The sequence below is a fragment of the Crocodylus siamensis genome, chromosome 11, assembly GCF_052110815.1.
Source record: "Crocodylus siamensis isolate JL-2025a chromosome 11, ASM5211081v1, whole genome shotgun sequence".
In the NCBI taxonomy this organism is placed as follows: Eukaryota; Metazoa; Chordata; order Crocodylia; family Crocodylidae; genus Crocodylus; species Crocodylus siamensis.
The window spans coordinates 22,295,824-22,314,456 of NC_143405.1; the positions used below are offsets into that span (position 1 = coordinate 22,295,824).

Below are 18,633 nucleotides of genomic sequence, written 5' to 3' on the forward strand. Positions count from 1 at the left end.
CCAGCTCTGGTCAGAGGCAAATAGGCGTTAGCACCCATCCACCACCACTGTCTCTCCCTACCACAGTCTCAGGGAAGCCCACACTTCCAGCACTTTTCCCCTACTGCAGCATAGGGAAAGCTGTGACTGCTTCCACACCTCACCACCAGGGCCTAGGAGAAACCTCTGCCACTGAATGCTTCCAAAGCCCCACATCTGCGGGCCAGACACAATAGCTTTGCAGGCCACATCCAGTCTGCAGACCATAGGCTAATGACCCCTGAACTCGACCGTAAGTCCAGTCCTGGGCACAGTATTTTAACAAGAATGTAGAGAAAGTGGGGAGGATCCAAAGGCAGGCAACAAAGATAATGCCAAAGCTAGAAAGCAAGCTGTAGGAGAAGAGTCAGAGAACTGGGTATATTTCGTGTGGAGAAGAGGAGATTATGGATAATAGTTTTCAATTATCTGAAAGAGTGCCATAAAGAAGATAGCGAATGATTGTTCCTCTTTGCTAACTGAGGATAGGGCATGGAACAATGGGTTGAAGCAACAGGAAGACATATTCAGGTTAAACTACAGGAAAAATTTCTTAAATGTCAGAGCAGTTAAATAATGTGCAACTGGTGCCACCTTAGTCAAAGGGGGTACATGTCCCCCCCAAGCAACCAGTCAGTGACTGGGCGGGGGCCCACGGCCCATCTCAGTGACGGGGCAGGGAAGGAATTCCTCCCCCCCATGGCTGATCCAGCCGACCACAGCCAGCCGAATTCTCTGACCAGGGGGGCGAGGGGAGGAGTCCCCCACAGTCAATCACTGCAGCCGCTTCCGGACAGGCGCTCCCACTCCCCAGCCAGCACTTGCAGGGGGGGGCACCGGCACTCCCGCCTGCTCCCCCTGCCAGTCACTTAAGCAGCGAGTGTGGCAGGTCAGGGGGTGCACCAGGGCTCTCAGTCGCCACTGAGTTAAATACCGGAAAAAACTGCCTAGAGAGATTGTAGAATGTACTTAATTGGGTGTTTTTAAGAAAGGACTAAATAGACATCTATCAGGAATGGTTTAGTTACAGTAAACCCTGCCCCTCTGCAAGGGGACTGAATAAGATCGTTCCTTCTAGTGCTATGATTCTATGTAATAAACTTGAACCTAGACACCTTTAAAGGTCTAGTAAACTGAACTATAACTACAACACATTGGATCTTCTTATAAAGGGTTTATCTATATCACAGCAGGCAGGGTTCTTATCACAGAATCATAGACCGTTAGGGTTGGAAGGGACCTCAAGAGCTCATCTAGTCCAACCTCCTGTACAAAGCAGGACCATCCCCGACTAGATAATCCCAGCCAAAGTTCTGTCTAGCTGAGTTTTGAAAACCTCCGAAGATGGAGTTTCCAATACCTCTTTAGGTAACCTGATCCAGTGTTTTACTACCCTCCTAGTGAGAAAATTCTTCCTAATATTTAACCTAAACTTCCCTAGCTGCAACTTGAGAACTGCTCCTTGTTCTCCTCAGTCCTTTCATCCAACCCATATTGCCTTAGTTTGCCTGTGAGAATGTTGTGGGAGAATATCAAAAATCTTGCTAAAATCAAGGTACATCACATCCACCGGTCTCCCCACATCCACAGAGCCAGCCACTTCATCATAGAATGCTATCAGAATGGTCAGGAATGACTTGTCCTTCGTGAATCCATGATGACTGTTCCTATTCACCACCTTCTCCTTCAACTGCATAGAAATGAATTCCTTGACGATCTGCTCCATGATTTTTCCAGGGACTGAGGTAAGGCTGACTGGTCTGTCGTTCCCTGGATCTTCCTTTTTCCCTTTCTTAAAGATGGGCATTATGTATGCCCTTTTCCAATTGTCCATGACCTGTACTGATCACCAAGAGTTTTCAAAGATGTTGGCCAAGGGCTCTGCAATCACATCAGCCAACTCCCTCAGCACCCTCGGGTGCATTCCCATCTGGCCCCATGGACTTGTGCATGTCCATCTTTTCTATGCAGTCCATAACCTGTTCTTTCACCACTGAGGGCTGCCCACCTCCTCTCCAAACTGTGCTGCCCCAGTACAGTAGTCTGGGAGCTGTCCTTATCTGTGAAGATGGAGGCAAAACAGCCATTGAGAACTTGAGCCTTTTCTGCATCCTCTGTCACTAGGTTTCCTCCCCCATTCAGTAATGGACCCATGCTTTCCCTGAGCCTCCTCTTGCTACCAACATACTTGTAGAAATCCTTCTTGTTACCCTTCATGTTCCTTGCTAGTTACAAGTCCCATTGCGCTTTGGCCTTCCTGACTGCATTCCTGCATGCCCGAGCAATGCTCTTATATTCTTCCCTAGTTTTGTCCAAACTTCCACTCCTTATAAGCTTCGTTTTTGTGATTTAATCTACTGAAGAGTTCCCTGCCAAGCCAAGCTGGTCTTCTGCTATACTTGCTAGTCTTTCTGCACATCAGGATGGTTTGTTCCTGCACTCTCAGTAAGGCTTCTTTAAAGTACAGCCAGCTCTCCTGAACTCCTCTCCCCCTCAGATTGGCTTCCCAGGGGATGCTGCCCATGAGTTCCCTGAGCGAGTCGAGTCAAAGTCTGCTTTTCTGAAGTCCAGGGTCCTTAGTCTGCTGCTCTCCATCCTTCCTTTCCTCAGGATCCTGAACTCAATCATCTTGTGGTCACTGCTGCCCAAGTTACCATCTATTAGTACATTCCCTACCAATTCTTCCTTGTTTGTAAGCAGCAGGTCAAGAAGAACATGGGCTGTAGTTGGCCACTCCAGCACTTGCACCAGGAAGTTGTCCCCAGTACTCTCCAAAAACTTTCTGGATTGCCTGCGCGCTGCTGTATTGTCCTCCCAGATGTCAGGGTGATTGAAGTCCCCAGTGAGGTCCATGGCCTGTGATTGGGAAACTTCCCCTAGCTGTTTGAAGAAAGCCTCATCCACCACTTCCTCTGGGTCTGGTGGTCTATAGCACACACCCACCAGGACATCACCCTTGTTGGTCTCCCCTCTGACCCTAATCCAGAGACTCTCAACAGGCCTGTCTCCAGTTTCATACTGGAGCTTTGAACAATCATATGGTTCTTTTACATAAAGTGCAACTCCTCCTCCTCTTCTCCCCTGCCTGTCCTTCCTGAACAGTTTGTACCCATCCATGACAATGCTCCAGTCATGCAAGCTCCCACCAAGTCTCTGTTATTCCAATCACATCATGGTTCTGTGACTGTGCAAGGACTTACAATTCTTCCTCTTGTTTCCCAGGCTCCATGCATTCATGTACAGGCAGGCACCTGAGGTAACAAGTCAATTGCTCTGATTTCTCAGGAAGCATGAGAGCACCTCCCCTGTTGCCCTCTCCTCCATGCTCTTCCTCCAGGTCTCTTGCTTCCACACTTACCTCAGGACTTTAGTCTCCATCCCCCAGTGAACCCAGTTTAAAGCCCTCCTCACTAGGTTAGTGAGCTTGTCTGTGAAAATGCTCTTTTGTCTCTTCGTCAGGTGGATTGCATCTCTTCCCAGCAGTCCTTCTTGGAACAACATCCCATAGTCAAAGAGGCCAAAGCCCTGCCGGTGACACCACCTGTGCAGCCAGGTGTTGATTTGCAGGATGCACCTGGCTCCTGCCTGGGCCCTTTCCCTTGACTGGAAGGATCAATGAGAACAGAACCCGAGCCCCAGACCCACTCACCCTTGTACCCAGAGCTGTGTAGTCACTTTGATACATACAGGGTCTCCCATAGCAATATCACTGGTGCCCACATGGATGAGCAGCAGGGGGTAGTAGTCAGAGGGCTGGATAAGCCTCATTAGTCCCTCTGTGACATCTCAGATCAAGGCTCCAGGCAAGCAGCAGGCCTCCCAAGACCACAGGTCAGGTCAGCAGATTGCAGCCTCTATCCCCTGCAGAAGGGAGTCTCCAACCAACGACAGTAGGATTTTACTTCATTTTCTTTTAAGATTATTTCCTTTGAAAAGATAGTTAAGGTGAATGACTAGATTCAGATGAGACCTTTCCATCTAAGGCAGTGATTTTCTCTACCTTTTTAGACTGAAGGCACCTCCATCCATATTTTTGTATACTGAACATCACTCCCTTTAAAAACTAATTTATTATAACATTTACTTGCTTGAAGAGGGGCCAGAAAGGAGGATGAGTCTTTGGTAGGAAAAAGCTCACACTGCAGTGAGTTGGGAAGGAGGAGCAGCTGGAAAGAAAAAGCCAGCATTTATCCCCCAGCTGGAACCTACACTTATTTCATTTCTCCCCTCTTTCTGGATGACATCCCTCAAAGGATGTGAAGGCAACCCGTGATATGGCAGCACCCTGGCTGAAAATCACTGCTCATAGTTATTCATAATGCTTCTATCACTGTGATATCAAAATGCTAAAAATGTGTCTATGCATATTTGCACAATAACACTTAGTTGACTGACTTGTTTAGCAATTATACTTGGTAGAGTTCTGGTCTTTGTACTAGAATGCGGGAATGTAAAACGCCTTCTCAGAAATCTACAGTGCTATGTGAGCCAGCAACTGAGAAGAATTTTCATTCCTCGTGAAAAAGATGAACGTTTAGAACTTAGAAGCAACAAGCACCATTTATGCCAGGGGAGTCAAAGATATTGCTGTAGGATAGACAGAGCTCCATTATCTGGCCCCTGGTGCTGCCTCTGGATCTACAGTTGACCTATATGGCGCCTGCTCTGGCCAGCACTGCACCTGCGCTGCCTGCAGAGCCCACCCCAGCCAGTGTAGAACACTCACCCCACATAGCGCCCACCCCAGCTGGAGACTTACCCAAGTAGTTACCATTTCTGTGCTCAGAATAAATACATTAGTGAAGGTGTTCTAAATGTAATCAACTGACTTCCAGCTGACTTCAACTCTTACATGTTTAAATCAATAAGGAAACATAATGTGAGCTCTCTCGCACTTAAATTAAGTTGCCTTATTTACCAGAGGGGTAAGCATGTAACATGTATCATTTATTAACAAAAGGTTGTGGTACTGAAATGACAATTTAACCTCAACTGTGTGCAAATACCTTATAATACGTAATTAGCTAATATATTTTTCTGCACTTAGTAATCTTTTCATGCCATATAAAACAACTGCTCGCGTCTCATTTACACATTACAGGAGAGATGTTGATTCAAAAGGAAGCATCTTGGAGATGATATGGGTACAGTCCTCTAAAGAAATTTAAGAGCTTTATTAGGGTAGAGTGTATGTTGTACATGTGTACATAACTTAAGGCAGCTGTAATCTGTCTAGTAAAACTGTATACATTTTATGCAATGATTCAAGAAGTTACTTTTACTAAAGCTGCTGACTATAAGCCTTGCATGGTACTTCATTGCCTAAAACAGACTAATCTGTTTAGACATACACCTGAAATGTTCCACTGAGGGGAGGGCTATATCAGCATTACAATGTAGACTTCTTCTTGGTTTTTAATTGTATTTTACCAATATTACATTCTATTTTTAGTTTTGTTTTTTAATACATTATGCATTTTTGTTAAAAATAGTACAACAATGAAATTAATTTAATTCCACATTATCGCAAAAAAACAAAAATATGACTATGGAAATATGAACGCTATTGTTTTGATGGTTCCCAGTTTCCATGGACGAAGAGAAGTCCTACTTGCAAAAAGTTATAGCACAGAGGTCACTTCCCCATGTTGTGTCGTGCCATTTCATATGGCTAGATATTTCCTCTGAACTACGTCAAACAGAAAGCTTACACATCACAGCAACATTTAAAGTCAAACTAACTAAAGAGCAGGCATTGTGTAATGCTGACTTAGGCACTGAGGAGATTCCAAGTAGCATCATTTTGTCTATTAGAACAGTACTGAAGACAGTCCTAAAATAAAAAAACCCTATAGTACAAATATATTTCAGTCCCAAATAAGCAGCCACACATACCTCTGTATATGACGCAGTAAGTTTGGTCTCCTTGGGCGCATCTACATGTGCAATTAATGTGAAACAATAAACTCTTGAGTTTACTGGTGTTTGAATGTGTGCCCAGGACCGCAGCATGTTGAGTCAGGTCAGAGCAGCCCCAGCAGTCAGGGACTGTGGGGGTCAGTTTGCCAGCCCAGCACAGGGCTGCTCTCCACAGCTCAACATGCTGCAGAGGGCTGCCTGGGGCAGCGTCTACATGGGTGCTGCTGCAGAGTTTCATTCTGCAGAAGGATAGTACTTGTATTTACAAGTACTATCCTGCTGCAGAGTAAGTTAGTTTACTCCAACCTAATAGGGGTACACATGTAGATGCTGAGACAGTTACTGAACAGCTAATTAGTCTAATGAGCAGTAAACATCTTGTGGAGAAGCGTCCCTTAGCAAGGAAAAACATACTGAAAATGAACCTAGCTCATGTGGCATCTTGTTTACAACACCCCTAAGGATCGTGCCTCATGGATTAAAGGGCACAGCCAAACTGGAAAATACACCAACATTTTTTTGTGCGTTTCAGCTTTCAACAGCAAGATCTTTAAAGCCAGTAGCCTACTGAAGGAAGAAGGAATAAAGAGCTGCATTTCTGTTCCCTTTCACTGATCCAATCAGAATAGATTTTGGCTTAGTCGTATTGGTTTACATTTCAGATAGGGTTTATCTAGTTTCTTCCAGCAATGATAAAGTGCATTAGCATTCACGTCTTGACAGTCCTCCCCAAGAACTAGAGCTAAAGGTTAATTTTATGCAACTGCAATCCTCAAAATGCATGAAGAAGCTTCTGAGTCTGAATAGTGATATTTATATGGGGGAGTGGAGGGGGAAACATGGGGGCCTGAAGAGAGTATAGTACAGAAAAACACATTCTTCACTGGTCTAACCCTATACCAGGTTTTCTCCAAAGAGGATTCAAGGTCTCTATAATACAATTTCATTTGGTACAAAGCAAATCTATTTAACAAATTAAATACTTTGGTTGGTAATCTTTCTAATGAATAAATTTATTCTTTTTACCCAGGAGAAAAAAAAACTTTTATTTCTACCCAGGAGAACTTTTACCGTCTTTTCTCTAATGCCTGATGAAAGGTGTTTGTGCCCAAAAACCCACAATTAAAGATTTTTTTTTGCAAAAATCTTGTTGGTCTAATAAATGTTATCATCTCTACTATGAGTCCTAATTGCCTTTTCCTGTAGACCAATACAGCTACAACCTAGATACCTGATACATTTATTTTTTTCATATGTCTAGATGAACTGAAAACATTTTACTTAAACACAGAGTAAGACTTGGAAAGGAAAGGCAACCAATATGTATGAAAAAGTTAAAAATCCGTTAAAATAACACATTTGAAAACTGGATCGTCCTTTTACTTATCTACTGAGATTTCATTTTTAAGATTGCACAGCTATAACTGATAAACTTCATGAGTGGGGACAGAGCTCAGGGAAAGAAAAGAATAGTTAAATTTTTAAGAAAGCAGATACAGAATGTCCCTGCTGACTCCAAATTATTTGAAGCAGAATTTGCTAACTGCTTCTGTAGCTTTCATAAGTGTCCTTCAAGCTGTTAAAATTCTCCTGTTGTCAGCAACGTGGCAAGACAGATGGGCTCCCTGGCAAGTTAATGGGGCTGTAGTTAGAAGCTATGAGTTCAAATTGACACAGGAGAGGGGCCTTTATGTAGGAAAGCATGTTAGTGCATTAAAGACTCTGCAAGGCTCACAGACCAGGTTTACGGAACTTCAAGAAGAAAATTTGAAAAATAAGTTTTGGAATGGGGTTTGTTATTGCTATTAACAAGCAAATAGCACATTAAGGTATGTTCCACAAACACAACACTTAAAATGACTTTGTTGGCCTGTTTGCAAGACAGTTCTCTTAAATTGTCATATGTGTTGATACTTCTTACAATAGCAACAACAGTAATGTAAGAAAAAAAAAATCTCAATGTAGTACTTGAAATGTTTCCACCTGGAACTGACTCAAGAAAACACAAGGTTTCTTTCCACCCAAAGAAATGTTAAAATAGAAATCTTGTACACATTATAAACCATTTAAACACAGAGGCATTCCACTTTTCCAGACATTCGAGATTAATTCAGTGTAGGATTAAAAAATTAACCAAAAATAAAAGTGTTTACATATTTCAGACTTAATAAATATTTTTTCCAGAATATTAAAAAGCTATGAACAAAAACATTTAAACAATTATGAAACTATTTCAGAGGTCTAGGGACCTCTTTCTGTTCACTTTATGAAAGTCCAGAAGGCAGACTCAAATCTTACATGACATGTCAACTGAATTACTAAAACACATCCATGGAATTTCTAAATAAAATGCAATCATAATCTATATAAAGAATTATCTATAAAAGAGCAGGAGAGAGATAAATGATATTTAGGGAAACAGAGAGACTTTTTATTCTGCTTTGCATTTCTCTTATGTATAGTGGTAACAATTCTAAAGTAATAATCTGAAATTCAGTTCTTGTATACAACCATCTGATGCACATAGAATAACCGATATCACTAAAATAACTGTGTTGTAATTGTTGGCTTCTTACTTGTGACCATCAGTCATGATTTTCTCACTAAACTGAAGCAGCAACCAGCTATCAAATTACTACAGAAAGTGAATAAATTACATTAATAAATTAATGCAATTAAGTTACAGTTTTTGGTAATCAAAACTTTGTCGTAGTCTTACTCACAGACAGACCCAAGTGCACTGTAATGTTTCCATTCAGTCTCTTAGACAGACATTTTAAGATGCTATGAATAAATGGGCATGTCTATATGGGCACCCGACTGCGCAGTTGTTACTGCGCAGTCATTTCGTTTTTAGCAAGAACTAAATGACTGCACAGTAACCACCATTACTGCCAAGTCCCAGCGGCACATGAGTAATTTCTGATCCTACGTTGACATAGCGTCTCTCGTGTAGATGCGCCCAATAAGCAGCAATTTGGCTTTGGAGGATAGATACAGGTCTAAAAGCCAGGTGCATACAAATACTAGCTGTAGCTCTCGCACTGATTCAGTGTATGCCTTTGATTAAGTTAACCATAATTCAATTTATGCATGCTTTGGTTTGTAGAACAGGGTTAACATTCCTTTCCTAGCCTAACATACAAATGTTATACAGATTTATCAATTTTTTCTTGCACATTTGAAGAAGTATAATACTACATTTCTGCTAAATTAAAAAAAAGATGATTTCCTTTCTAAGGATGAGCTCTTTGCCACAGCAAGAACTACAAGGCTACATACATCACTTTGTTCAAATTCCAGGAGAAATTTGTATTTATCTACCATGTTCCTCCAATTGTTTTGACTCTTGCAAGAGATAATCACTTTCAAAATTATATGGAAACACTAAATTCTTAACAGCATTAACTGTGATATCAATGGTGCCCAGAGCAAATTAGGAGAACGTTCAGGTCAAGAAAGAAAATTGTTTGCTATCACTTGTTCAGTAGTATGGAATACAAACAATCTTGTTTTTCTTAGTGTACTTACTACATAAAGCTGTTTCCAGAGGACAGCCCATTCTTGGAGTGTTGCTGTGACTTCAGTCACAACAGAGTCTTCAAGAGGAACTACAGTTTCATACTGCCTGTAAAACAGAGAAAAACATTGTTGTGAATGTATCCAGAATGTGAGAAAAATAGAAATGCCCAAATTAAAATTCATGAAATCTAAAAACTAGAATCCAAGTAATAAGTATACAGAGACAAAAAGCAATGGTTACAATATGTTCCCCTAAAATTGGTCAGACTGCCTTCCTGGCAAATTCTAAACTAACCTTTAAAGTGCACAAGAAGGTTTTGATAATCAAATATAGTGATGCTGAGACATTCTGATGCACATATCTTATTCTAAGATGGGTGGGCAATTATTTCAGACCCCTTAGTGAGTTCTGGATACCTGTTGTGGGACATATCCATCTCTCTCCTCTCTTCTCTCTCCCAGACCCAAACCCCCTCCCTCCCTCCAGAATCCGGATGGAGCTGTAGTTTGCCAGGAGCCCCAAAGCTCAGCTATGGACCCAGAAGGGGATTTCCACCACATTGGGCGGCAGTGTCAGCTGTGGGTGCAGCAAACAGCTACCTGATGTGGAACCTGTTGGCGGTGTCCCCACCCGCTGCAGCAGAAGCTCCTGACTGGGCCCACAGCTGACACTGCCAACAGGGTCTGGGAGCAGAGCTCTAGGAGGGAGCCTCCACTGTGTTGGGAGTGCATCAGCATCAGCTGTGGATGCCACTAGCAGATTCTTCTTCAGAGCTCTTGAACCTGCCAGCTGCAGCCAGAGCTGGTGGCACTGCCCACCCATCTGGGCCCACAGCTGATGCCACCACATCAAGGGCTGATGCTGCTGGGCAGACGCAGTCCCATGTGCCTGGCACCATGTGGCAGCTGGAGCTACTGGCTGTCCATGGGCCAGATCCAAGGAGGTAATGGCCATCCACCAGCAAGCCAGATAGAATCTATTGGTGGGCCAGATCCAGCCCACAGGCCTTATCTTGCCCACCCCTGCTCTAAGATCACTTTACTAATACTAGTCCAAAGAGAACACATCTCACTTTCTGAAGTACATTCCTATTCCACTGAGGGAGATGGACTGTGTCTCCATTCTCTCAATGGGCAACTAAGCAGATATTCCCAGAAGCCAATTCCATTCCACCCTAGGGAGACATATAGATCTCCCCTTCTGGTAATGGGAAGTCTTATGCAACCCCAGAGGGCAATTTTATTCCACTCAGTAGGAAACATAGCTCTCCCTGCCTCTCAGTGGACAGCCTTGTACATTTCTATCTCACTGGAAGTTCATTCAAAGGAGAGATGCCCTGCTTGGATTCAGCTCAGGGGAGACATCTATTTGAATCAGTGCGACGATTTGATAGGGAACAGCACTAAGACTACAAACAGACCTGGGGAAATGCAATAAGAAACCATTTTATCCCAGGAGCTCAATTGTTCAGACATCCATATCTGTTGTCCCAGGGCAAATGCTAAAAAGGTTTACAGGATAACAAGTGTTAACATTCTGTCCCTGGACAACGCAAAACATGTCTGAACAGTTGTCTCAGGATTGCACTGTTGACTCAATGGCAGAAAAGTGGCAGTGCATTCAGCCACTCACTAAACCACTGGTTCTCAATGTTTTTCTGAGTCCAAACACCTCTCACAACTTTTCTGAATGTGGTGGCACCCTCAGTTGAGAACTATGCTCAACTTACCGTAGTGCTTCTCAACCCTGGTTTTGCTGCCCCCAAGTAAAACTGCCCTGAGCGCCTGCTGCACAGCCAGACTGGTGGGAAGGGCTGTGGCATATGTATACATCTCCTGCATTAGGGCTCTGATTTGCCTAAAACAGGCAGGAGGATAAGCCCTTCCCAGTTTGACCCTGAACAGCACTTCCAGGAAACAGGCACATGGCAGGACCAGGAAGAGCTGCAGCCTCAGCCAGCTTTCCTTAATGAAGGTGCATGTTACAGGTCTGTACAGGGGCAGTTTTACCTGACCACTGCCATCATGATGCCTGCATTAGGGCACACCTGAGGGGGTCTCACAGTACCTTGACTGGAAGGGTGATGTGTGCATGTGCCAATCCTGGGACTTTTCTATTCTGTGAGGAACACAGGCACCAAGTCCATTCTTAGCTTGACTTCAGTGTGTGAAGTAAAGTGAAGAAGAGGAATCACATACTCACCTCTTACCCAATAGCTTTGGGCAGGAGTCAGCAACCAATGGCCCATGAACTGGATCCAATCCTCAGAGCCACTGGATCCAGCCCACAGAGCTGGAGGGCTTTGCCCAAGTAGGGGCCAAGGAACAGCAGCGGCAGTAGCTAGGTCCAGCCTGCCCTGGACCCACACTGGGTCATTCCAGCCCATTACTGCTCACTGCCAGAAAACGTTACCAGCCACTGGCCTAGGGATTAAAGTACTTGCCAAGGAAGTGAAAGACCTAAGCTCTAAACCCCACTCAGCCAGAAGGGACCCACAACTCACATTTCCCAGGATGCTAGGCATGACTAAGCATACCCTCCAGCAACCCTCTGTCTCACCTATTGAAGCTGGGCTAACGTGTGGACAAGACTGCAAGGGCCATGGGGCTAGAAAGAATGTATGGAAGGGGGAGACTAGATAGAAAGACATTCCAGGGTGCTGCTCCCAATGCATTTAATGCCTTTTGCACCAAGTAATCAATGGATAAAATGAGCTGAGGAATCTCTCCCTTTAAGGCAAGCGCTCAGCATGTTTTTTCTCCATCTACATAATCAGAGACTTAGACAGAATATATGTGCTTCTGCATGGACCTGAGCTGTAGCACAAAGCTTAGGTGGAGAAAGAGATCTAGGCAACTGTTCTGGAGCACTTCTGAGTATATTCAGTAGGGGAAAGCTATTCTAGCTCTTTTGGGATCTTTCCAAGCCAACACTGTGACATACAAGGACTCTAAACATCATTAGTGGTTTTGTGGCTGCTAAGGAATTTGTAATAGGATCTCTGCTAATGACTTAGTTATTTCATAGCCTGAAATGCCACCTGGAAGTCTTAGGGGCAGATTAGTATCTCAACCTAAATCTTTTAAATGTTAAACATTAGTAGGGGGTTTAAATACAACATTCTAATAGCAACACACTGTCACATACCATCACTACCATATATCATACCCATGAAGCATATCAGTTAGTAACTCTACTAAATCCCACAGGAACCTGAGAGAACACAGAGTATTTCCGAATTACATGAGCTGATTATGTAATTATCATTCTAATAACAGTCAATCTTAGACTCTTTCTGATTATGGTGTACTAAATATTCCTTATGCCGCATTCTAGGTCTCTCCAACAGCCAAAAACTAGGCCGGAACTGTCAAGTTCCCAAGACGTCGGGTGTTTCTCCCACCTGGCCGATTCTCTCCCCTTTGCTCTGACCAACAGACACATTTCCCATGAATCAGGTTGCTCTGAAGTTTCCCCGGGTCCAAGGTTCTTTTGTGTACTGGTTACAAAAACCATGTAGGGGCTCTTTTTTTTTTTTTTTTTTTATTTACACACTAAGCAAAATAATCACATTATTTCCACAGTGCCCAGGTTCTTCACACCCACAGAAGGAGACATAGCATTCTTTCACCTCCTCTTGAGAATACTGTACTGAAACACTGTATATAAAAAAAACCTACATGATGTACTGCAATAATCTGCCTCTTATACTATCTGAACTGTCAGTTTCTTGACTTACATTTTAAGTGGAATGACAGTACAGGAACAAGTGCCAGATATTGTAAAACTAAATCATATCTCAATCTTTCACTAGTCCAGCAACTTTAAAAATGAAGAACGTGTGACAGGCCATCAATGTCTCTGAACCAGCAAGCAAGTATTAGATTGTGGCATTTACCTGAGTAGAGGAGGTATTTTCTCTGAGTAGACAACTAGTCCACTGACTCAAGAGGTGCTTCAAGAAAGTCTGTTTCTCAATGCTTCAAATAACAGGTGGGTGCATACACTGTTCCATCCTCTTGGGCAGTGCAGCTTGTTCACTTATCTGTAACCAAGCCAGCTTTGCCAGGGACATAGCCATGAATTCACCTACTCCTCATACCTTTTAAGCTATCTGCCCTGCCTCCTCTCTCCCTTTCCAACTATGCACAAAAGAATATTCTTTCTGCCCTCGTCTCTTCCCTCCCTGAATAATCAGACTAGTTCCAAACAAGAGACAAAATGTTAATTTTTAATAAACCATCTTGTTTGGTTAAAATTAAAAAAAAGCCTCTCAAGAAACTTCCATCACATGATTTCCTATCACCTGTGTTAATTTTAATACATTTACCCAGGAGTTTTATAATTGTGCCTCATTAACTGATGCTAATATTAGAAAACGGAGCCAATGTATGCCTCCAAATATTCAGGGACTTGAAAACTAGAACATAAAAAATTCCCATCCTGAATTCTTAATTTAATTCATACTCCCATTTAAATCAGTGATGTAAATGAACTCATAATATCTTACTGATTTGAAACTCTTAAAGAATTCCACTTTACCTTTAAATCTCGGTATCCTTCTGTCACTAAATGGAAATGTTTAATACTACTGGGACTATGCTATTTGCACTTTTGTTACTATATTGTTCTTGTATTGTAATCTCTGTATTTGGAGCAGTTGTTCTCAACCTTTTTAGGCTCAAGACATCCCTCAACAGACCCAGGGCACCCCTGGGATAGTGCCAGCTTTTACCTTTCATTTGTTTTTTGACAGCAGAAAAATAATAGAGCTGTTCTTCTGTTGCAAACAACTCAAAGAAGCCACAACAAGTCAGAATGTTTTTGACATGATGGACTCCTGCTTGAAATCTCTTAGTTTATCTTGTGAATCATGTTTGCACACCAACAGTGCTAACACTGGTTGAGAATCACTGATATAAAGGGTTCACTAACCCAGTGGGTGCCAGCTTTTTTAGGCATGACCAAATTAGCTCTGCACCCTGCCAAAGTGCTACTTCAATCCTCTCCTTCTGCCTCATCTTTTGACTCCCTACTCTGTGCTCCCTACCTGATCCACTGCTCTGCTTTTTCCATCCTGCCCTATCTAATGCTGTTCTGCCTGTCCCCTCCCCAATCTGTTGCATGCCACATGCAGATGCTGCCTAAGCCACTTGTGGTACTTGTGATGCAGTTTGGCCACCCCTGCTCTAACTAGTGAGCTGTAAGCTGGATATAGACAGCTGCTAAGAAAATGAGCAGAAAAAAACCTGACAGCAAGTACAACTGTATCACAATTCTGTTGAACAGAGAGAACTGCAGATTGAAAGGAGCTGCAAAATGGACCCAGAGGCTTCACAGCAGAAATCTGGAACTGTGAAACCTTGGGCAAGTAAATCAAACTACCATATTTACTTACATCCAAGATGAAGTTTTTTCTTTCAACATGGCAGGGGGAGAAGCCGCTCAATTTGTATTCAAGCATAATGTGAAGGGTGGGCAGACAACTGCTGTAGCCTCCTACCCCAACTTTTACCCATTCCCCTTTTCTACTTCCCACCACCTTTGCCGCCTGCCCCCATCCCAGCCCCAGCTCACCATAGCCTCTCCTCTCCTTCCCTCCCCACCACTACTTACCAGTTGATACAGTACCAGCTCCATTCTGACCTTGGACATGGAGCACAGGGTAGTCCCAGCCCTGTCATGCAGTAGGAACAGCAATGGTAGCATCTCCAGCATCTGGAGCTGCTACTGCTGCAACCACTGCTATGTGGCCATGGGGTTGAAACTACCCTGTCCTCCATACCCTGGGATGGCATGGGGTCAGAGGCATGTTAGATAGCAAGTACTGAGGGTGAGGGGTTTGAGGTGGCAGGGGGAGAGACACTGCAGGTGGGGTGACAGAAGTTAGTGAGAGATGAGGGGGAACACAGGCATTGTGTGGGGGCACAGGTGGGGGAGGCAGGCAGGCAGCAAGAGGATGTGACAGAGTGCAGGCACTGTGGTGGGGGGGGCAGATGGCAGGAGGTACAGGCACCAGGAAGACAAGTGAGAGGGGAACAAAGGCAACATCCTGCCACTTCTCCAGGCTTCCCACGCCCCATGCCATGTCCCTGCTGGCTCATGCTGCCCCTAGTGGCCCTGAGCACCCCCCTGGGCTGGACAGGCCCTTCCCCGGTGGCCCTTGGCCACCTGGTGGTGGCAGAAGCCACTGCAGCACAAACACAGCCATGGGCCCAATGCAAGTCTCTACAACTGCCTGTCTCCAGACCAGGCTGCCAGGGATGTGGGCACCTGCCCAGGAAGCCTAGGTCCCAATCCCTTTGCCCACGCAGGTGAGCATGGGGCACGTGGGGTCAGGGGTGCATGCACTGGTCCCCGCCTGTACTGCAGGGCTGGGAGCGAGTGAGTGCGTGGGAGCCAGCAACAGCTGGGTGGGTATCCCGGGGCCAGCACCCAGAGTGGAACAGCAGGAGTGTGGGGCACGGCCGGCAGGGCTCTATGGAGCCAGGCTGGGCTGCACCAGCAGGGCGGGAGGGGAGCCGCCCTGCTCTGGGCCCCGCAACACCAGCACTGACTCCTGCATGCCCACTCGCTCCTAGCCCCCTGCCTCAGTCCCAGTCGACGAAAAAAAATCTGGAAGGAGTGGAGCACTATATGTGACATTTTCCTGCTAGACTGTTTCCTATTTAACCAGACGTTCTAATTCAGAGTTCAAGAAATAAATAAATAAAGGATTTCTTTATCCTTTCTCCATAATCCATACTCATTCTCCATCACTAGATACACATCATGGTGGTGCTGGGCTCCCATCAGCAGTACTAAGCCTCCTCTCTCTCTCTCAACTCCCTTTCTCCCTCATTATGGGGGCTTCAATTCAACACCCACCTCAGACTCACCTGTGGGAAGCTGTGGGAGATGCTCTCCATGCTGCCTAGCTAACACATGCATGCATGCGCATGCAAATGCCGTGGCCTCCCCTGTCTGATCGCCCTCCTCTCACTCCCCCCAGCTCCTTGCAGTCTGGAATTCTGCCAAACAGCAGGTTTCCCCTTGCAGTCTTCTGTGTTTTTTTTCCTTTAAAGAAGAAAATTTGCTTTTTTCACCTTAAAATTAGAAAATCTGCCTTTTACTGTGTTTCGCCATAGCGAACAGAAAACCTGGATCTCTGTTCGTTACTCAAGCCAAAAAATTGCATAGATTAGCAGAACTGTGCAGGAGCAATTTGCACGTTGACCAACTACACCGTACACTGCTACAGCTGTTATTTGTCCTCAGCACTTGTATGAGCAACAACTCGCACTCAGGGCCTTTGATACACATTGCACTTCGAGCTGCCCAAAGGATGATTAGTGTTAATGCAAGCCGACTGTCCCACACCTGCACAGCTGTGACTTGCCACCAGAGGGCTGGCAAGCAGGGATCTGACTGTAACTGGTAAGCCAGGACAGGCTTCTATCCCTGCTCTAGTTGCCTGGGGGGGAGTGGGGGGGGAGTGAGAGACATGGGTTTGAGAGGGTGAGGGGAACATGAAGCCCAGAGGCAGGATAGGGGTGGGTAATCAAATAGGAGGTGGAAAGGAAATCAGAGGTGAGGGAAGGGTGGTAAAATGAAGGAAGTCAGCCACTGAAGGACAAATTGAAAATTCAGTAAAAAAAGTAAGAAGAAATGAAGAAGAACTTAATATAGAAGGTCTCATGTTTTAATAAATGGCAATTTGGGATTGGGATGTAGGGGGTGCTGGTTATGACTTCTGGGGTGGTCGGGGGGTGGGAATGGTGATGGAAGGCACTTCTAAGGGAGCTACTGCCCCAGTCCCAGGAAGCTCCCTTCCTGGTTCCTCGCCCCCAACCCCCTCCCAACCTCACTCTTGGACCTGTCTGTGCCCTGCAGTGTGGCTAGCTGGTACATGCTCTGCAGGCTGTTTGCATGGGGCTGAACGCTTGGAGGTAAGGTCACACCTCCAGGGACAAGAGAGGGAAAATATGCCCAGGATACATTCAATATTGAATAAGCAACAGTAAAGATAATCTAAAATTATCTGGCTTTGTGCCAGAACTGCCCTTTGGGCAGCATTGCTTAGGGGCTAGAAAGTTTGTCCACACAAAACAGGAAGGGGACACTGCATCCTGGGATGCTGGAGGACTGCAACCTGGGTGGCTCACCTGTGGAGAGTGGCCACACATTAATGGGACATGAGTTGGGTAAACTATTTTCAGGTGTTAATGTGTGCACCATCCAGGGGTTGAGACCTGTAGGAGCTGCCTTAAATTAATGTGTAACAAGGCCCTCAGTTAAAAACTATATGGTTAAAAACTATAAGGTGGGAATTAACCATCACCAATGAAACAATCTTCTTCCAAGAAAAATCCTTGCTTTAATTATGTACATAGGAGGGTGCTTATGTTCTCTCTCATTTCCCTACCCTTTTACAAAACACTAATTTGCAATGATCTCCTTCCAGGAAATAGGGCTGAATATATCTCCCTTCAGAGCCTGTCATAGCAGCCCCTGCCTTATGTCTAGCGTATATCTGTGGGGCTTGCTGAAACGATGAAAACACTCCTTCACAACTCCTGCCACTGACGACAGTGGGGGCAGAGTAGCACCAAGTACCCTGTCAAGTAAACTGTCATGCAGCCTGTATGTGCTTTGAACTGTGTTCCCACAGGGGAACATTTGACATGGATTTCCCAGGCTACTGCTGGCTTGTCAAACTTCCTGTTACTTTTGGTTTTGCCAATGGTGGAAGTCAGCACCATTTAAAAACTCATTTTAAAATATGCCCAGGATACATACAATATTGAATAAGCAACAGTAAAGATAATCTAAATTTTTAAAAAACAAACAAACAAACAAACTTTTTTTTTTCCTGTGGATCTAGGTCCAAAACACTGACTGGTTTCTGATAAATGAGCTTTGACAGCAGGCACAGAAGAACCATTATGTTAATGGATAAATCAATTTCACAGTTGATAATAAGTAAATAACAAAAGAGGATTCACATCCCCAGAATGAAACTCAAAGCATTGTGTAGCAGGATTGCCAGTTTTAAAGCAACATTCTTTTCTGCTTAGAAAACAGCTCTTCACCAAAGAGAAAGCAAACCTGGCACAGTAAGCTTTTAAGGATCTTCACATTGAAAATGGCACGGCTCTGCCAGCACCATTAAATAACTTATTTGCCTATTTCAA

General features: G+C 44.3%; 1 protein-coding gene across 10 annotated transcripts in view; it reads right to left on the reverse strand.

The window, feature by feature from the left end:
- DOCK3 (dedicator of cytokinesis 3) overlaps positions 1–18,633 on the reverse strand; it is a 632,225-nt gene that overhangs the window by 430,948 nt on the left and 182,644 nt on the right. For all 10 annotated transcript variants that reach the window (XM_090021446.1, XM_090021452.1, XM_090021451.1 and 7 more), the window contains exon 5: positions 9,469–9,565. In XM_090021446.1, coding sequence (XP_089877572.1) covers positions 9,469–9,565 — 97 coding nt within the window. The remainder of the gene's footprint in view (positions 1–9,468; positions 9,566–18,633) is intronic.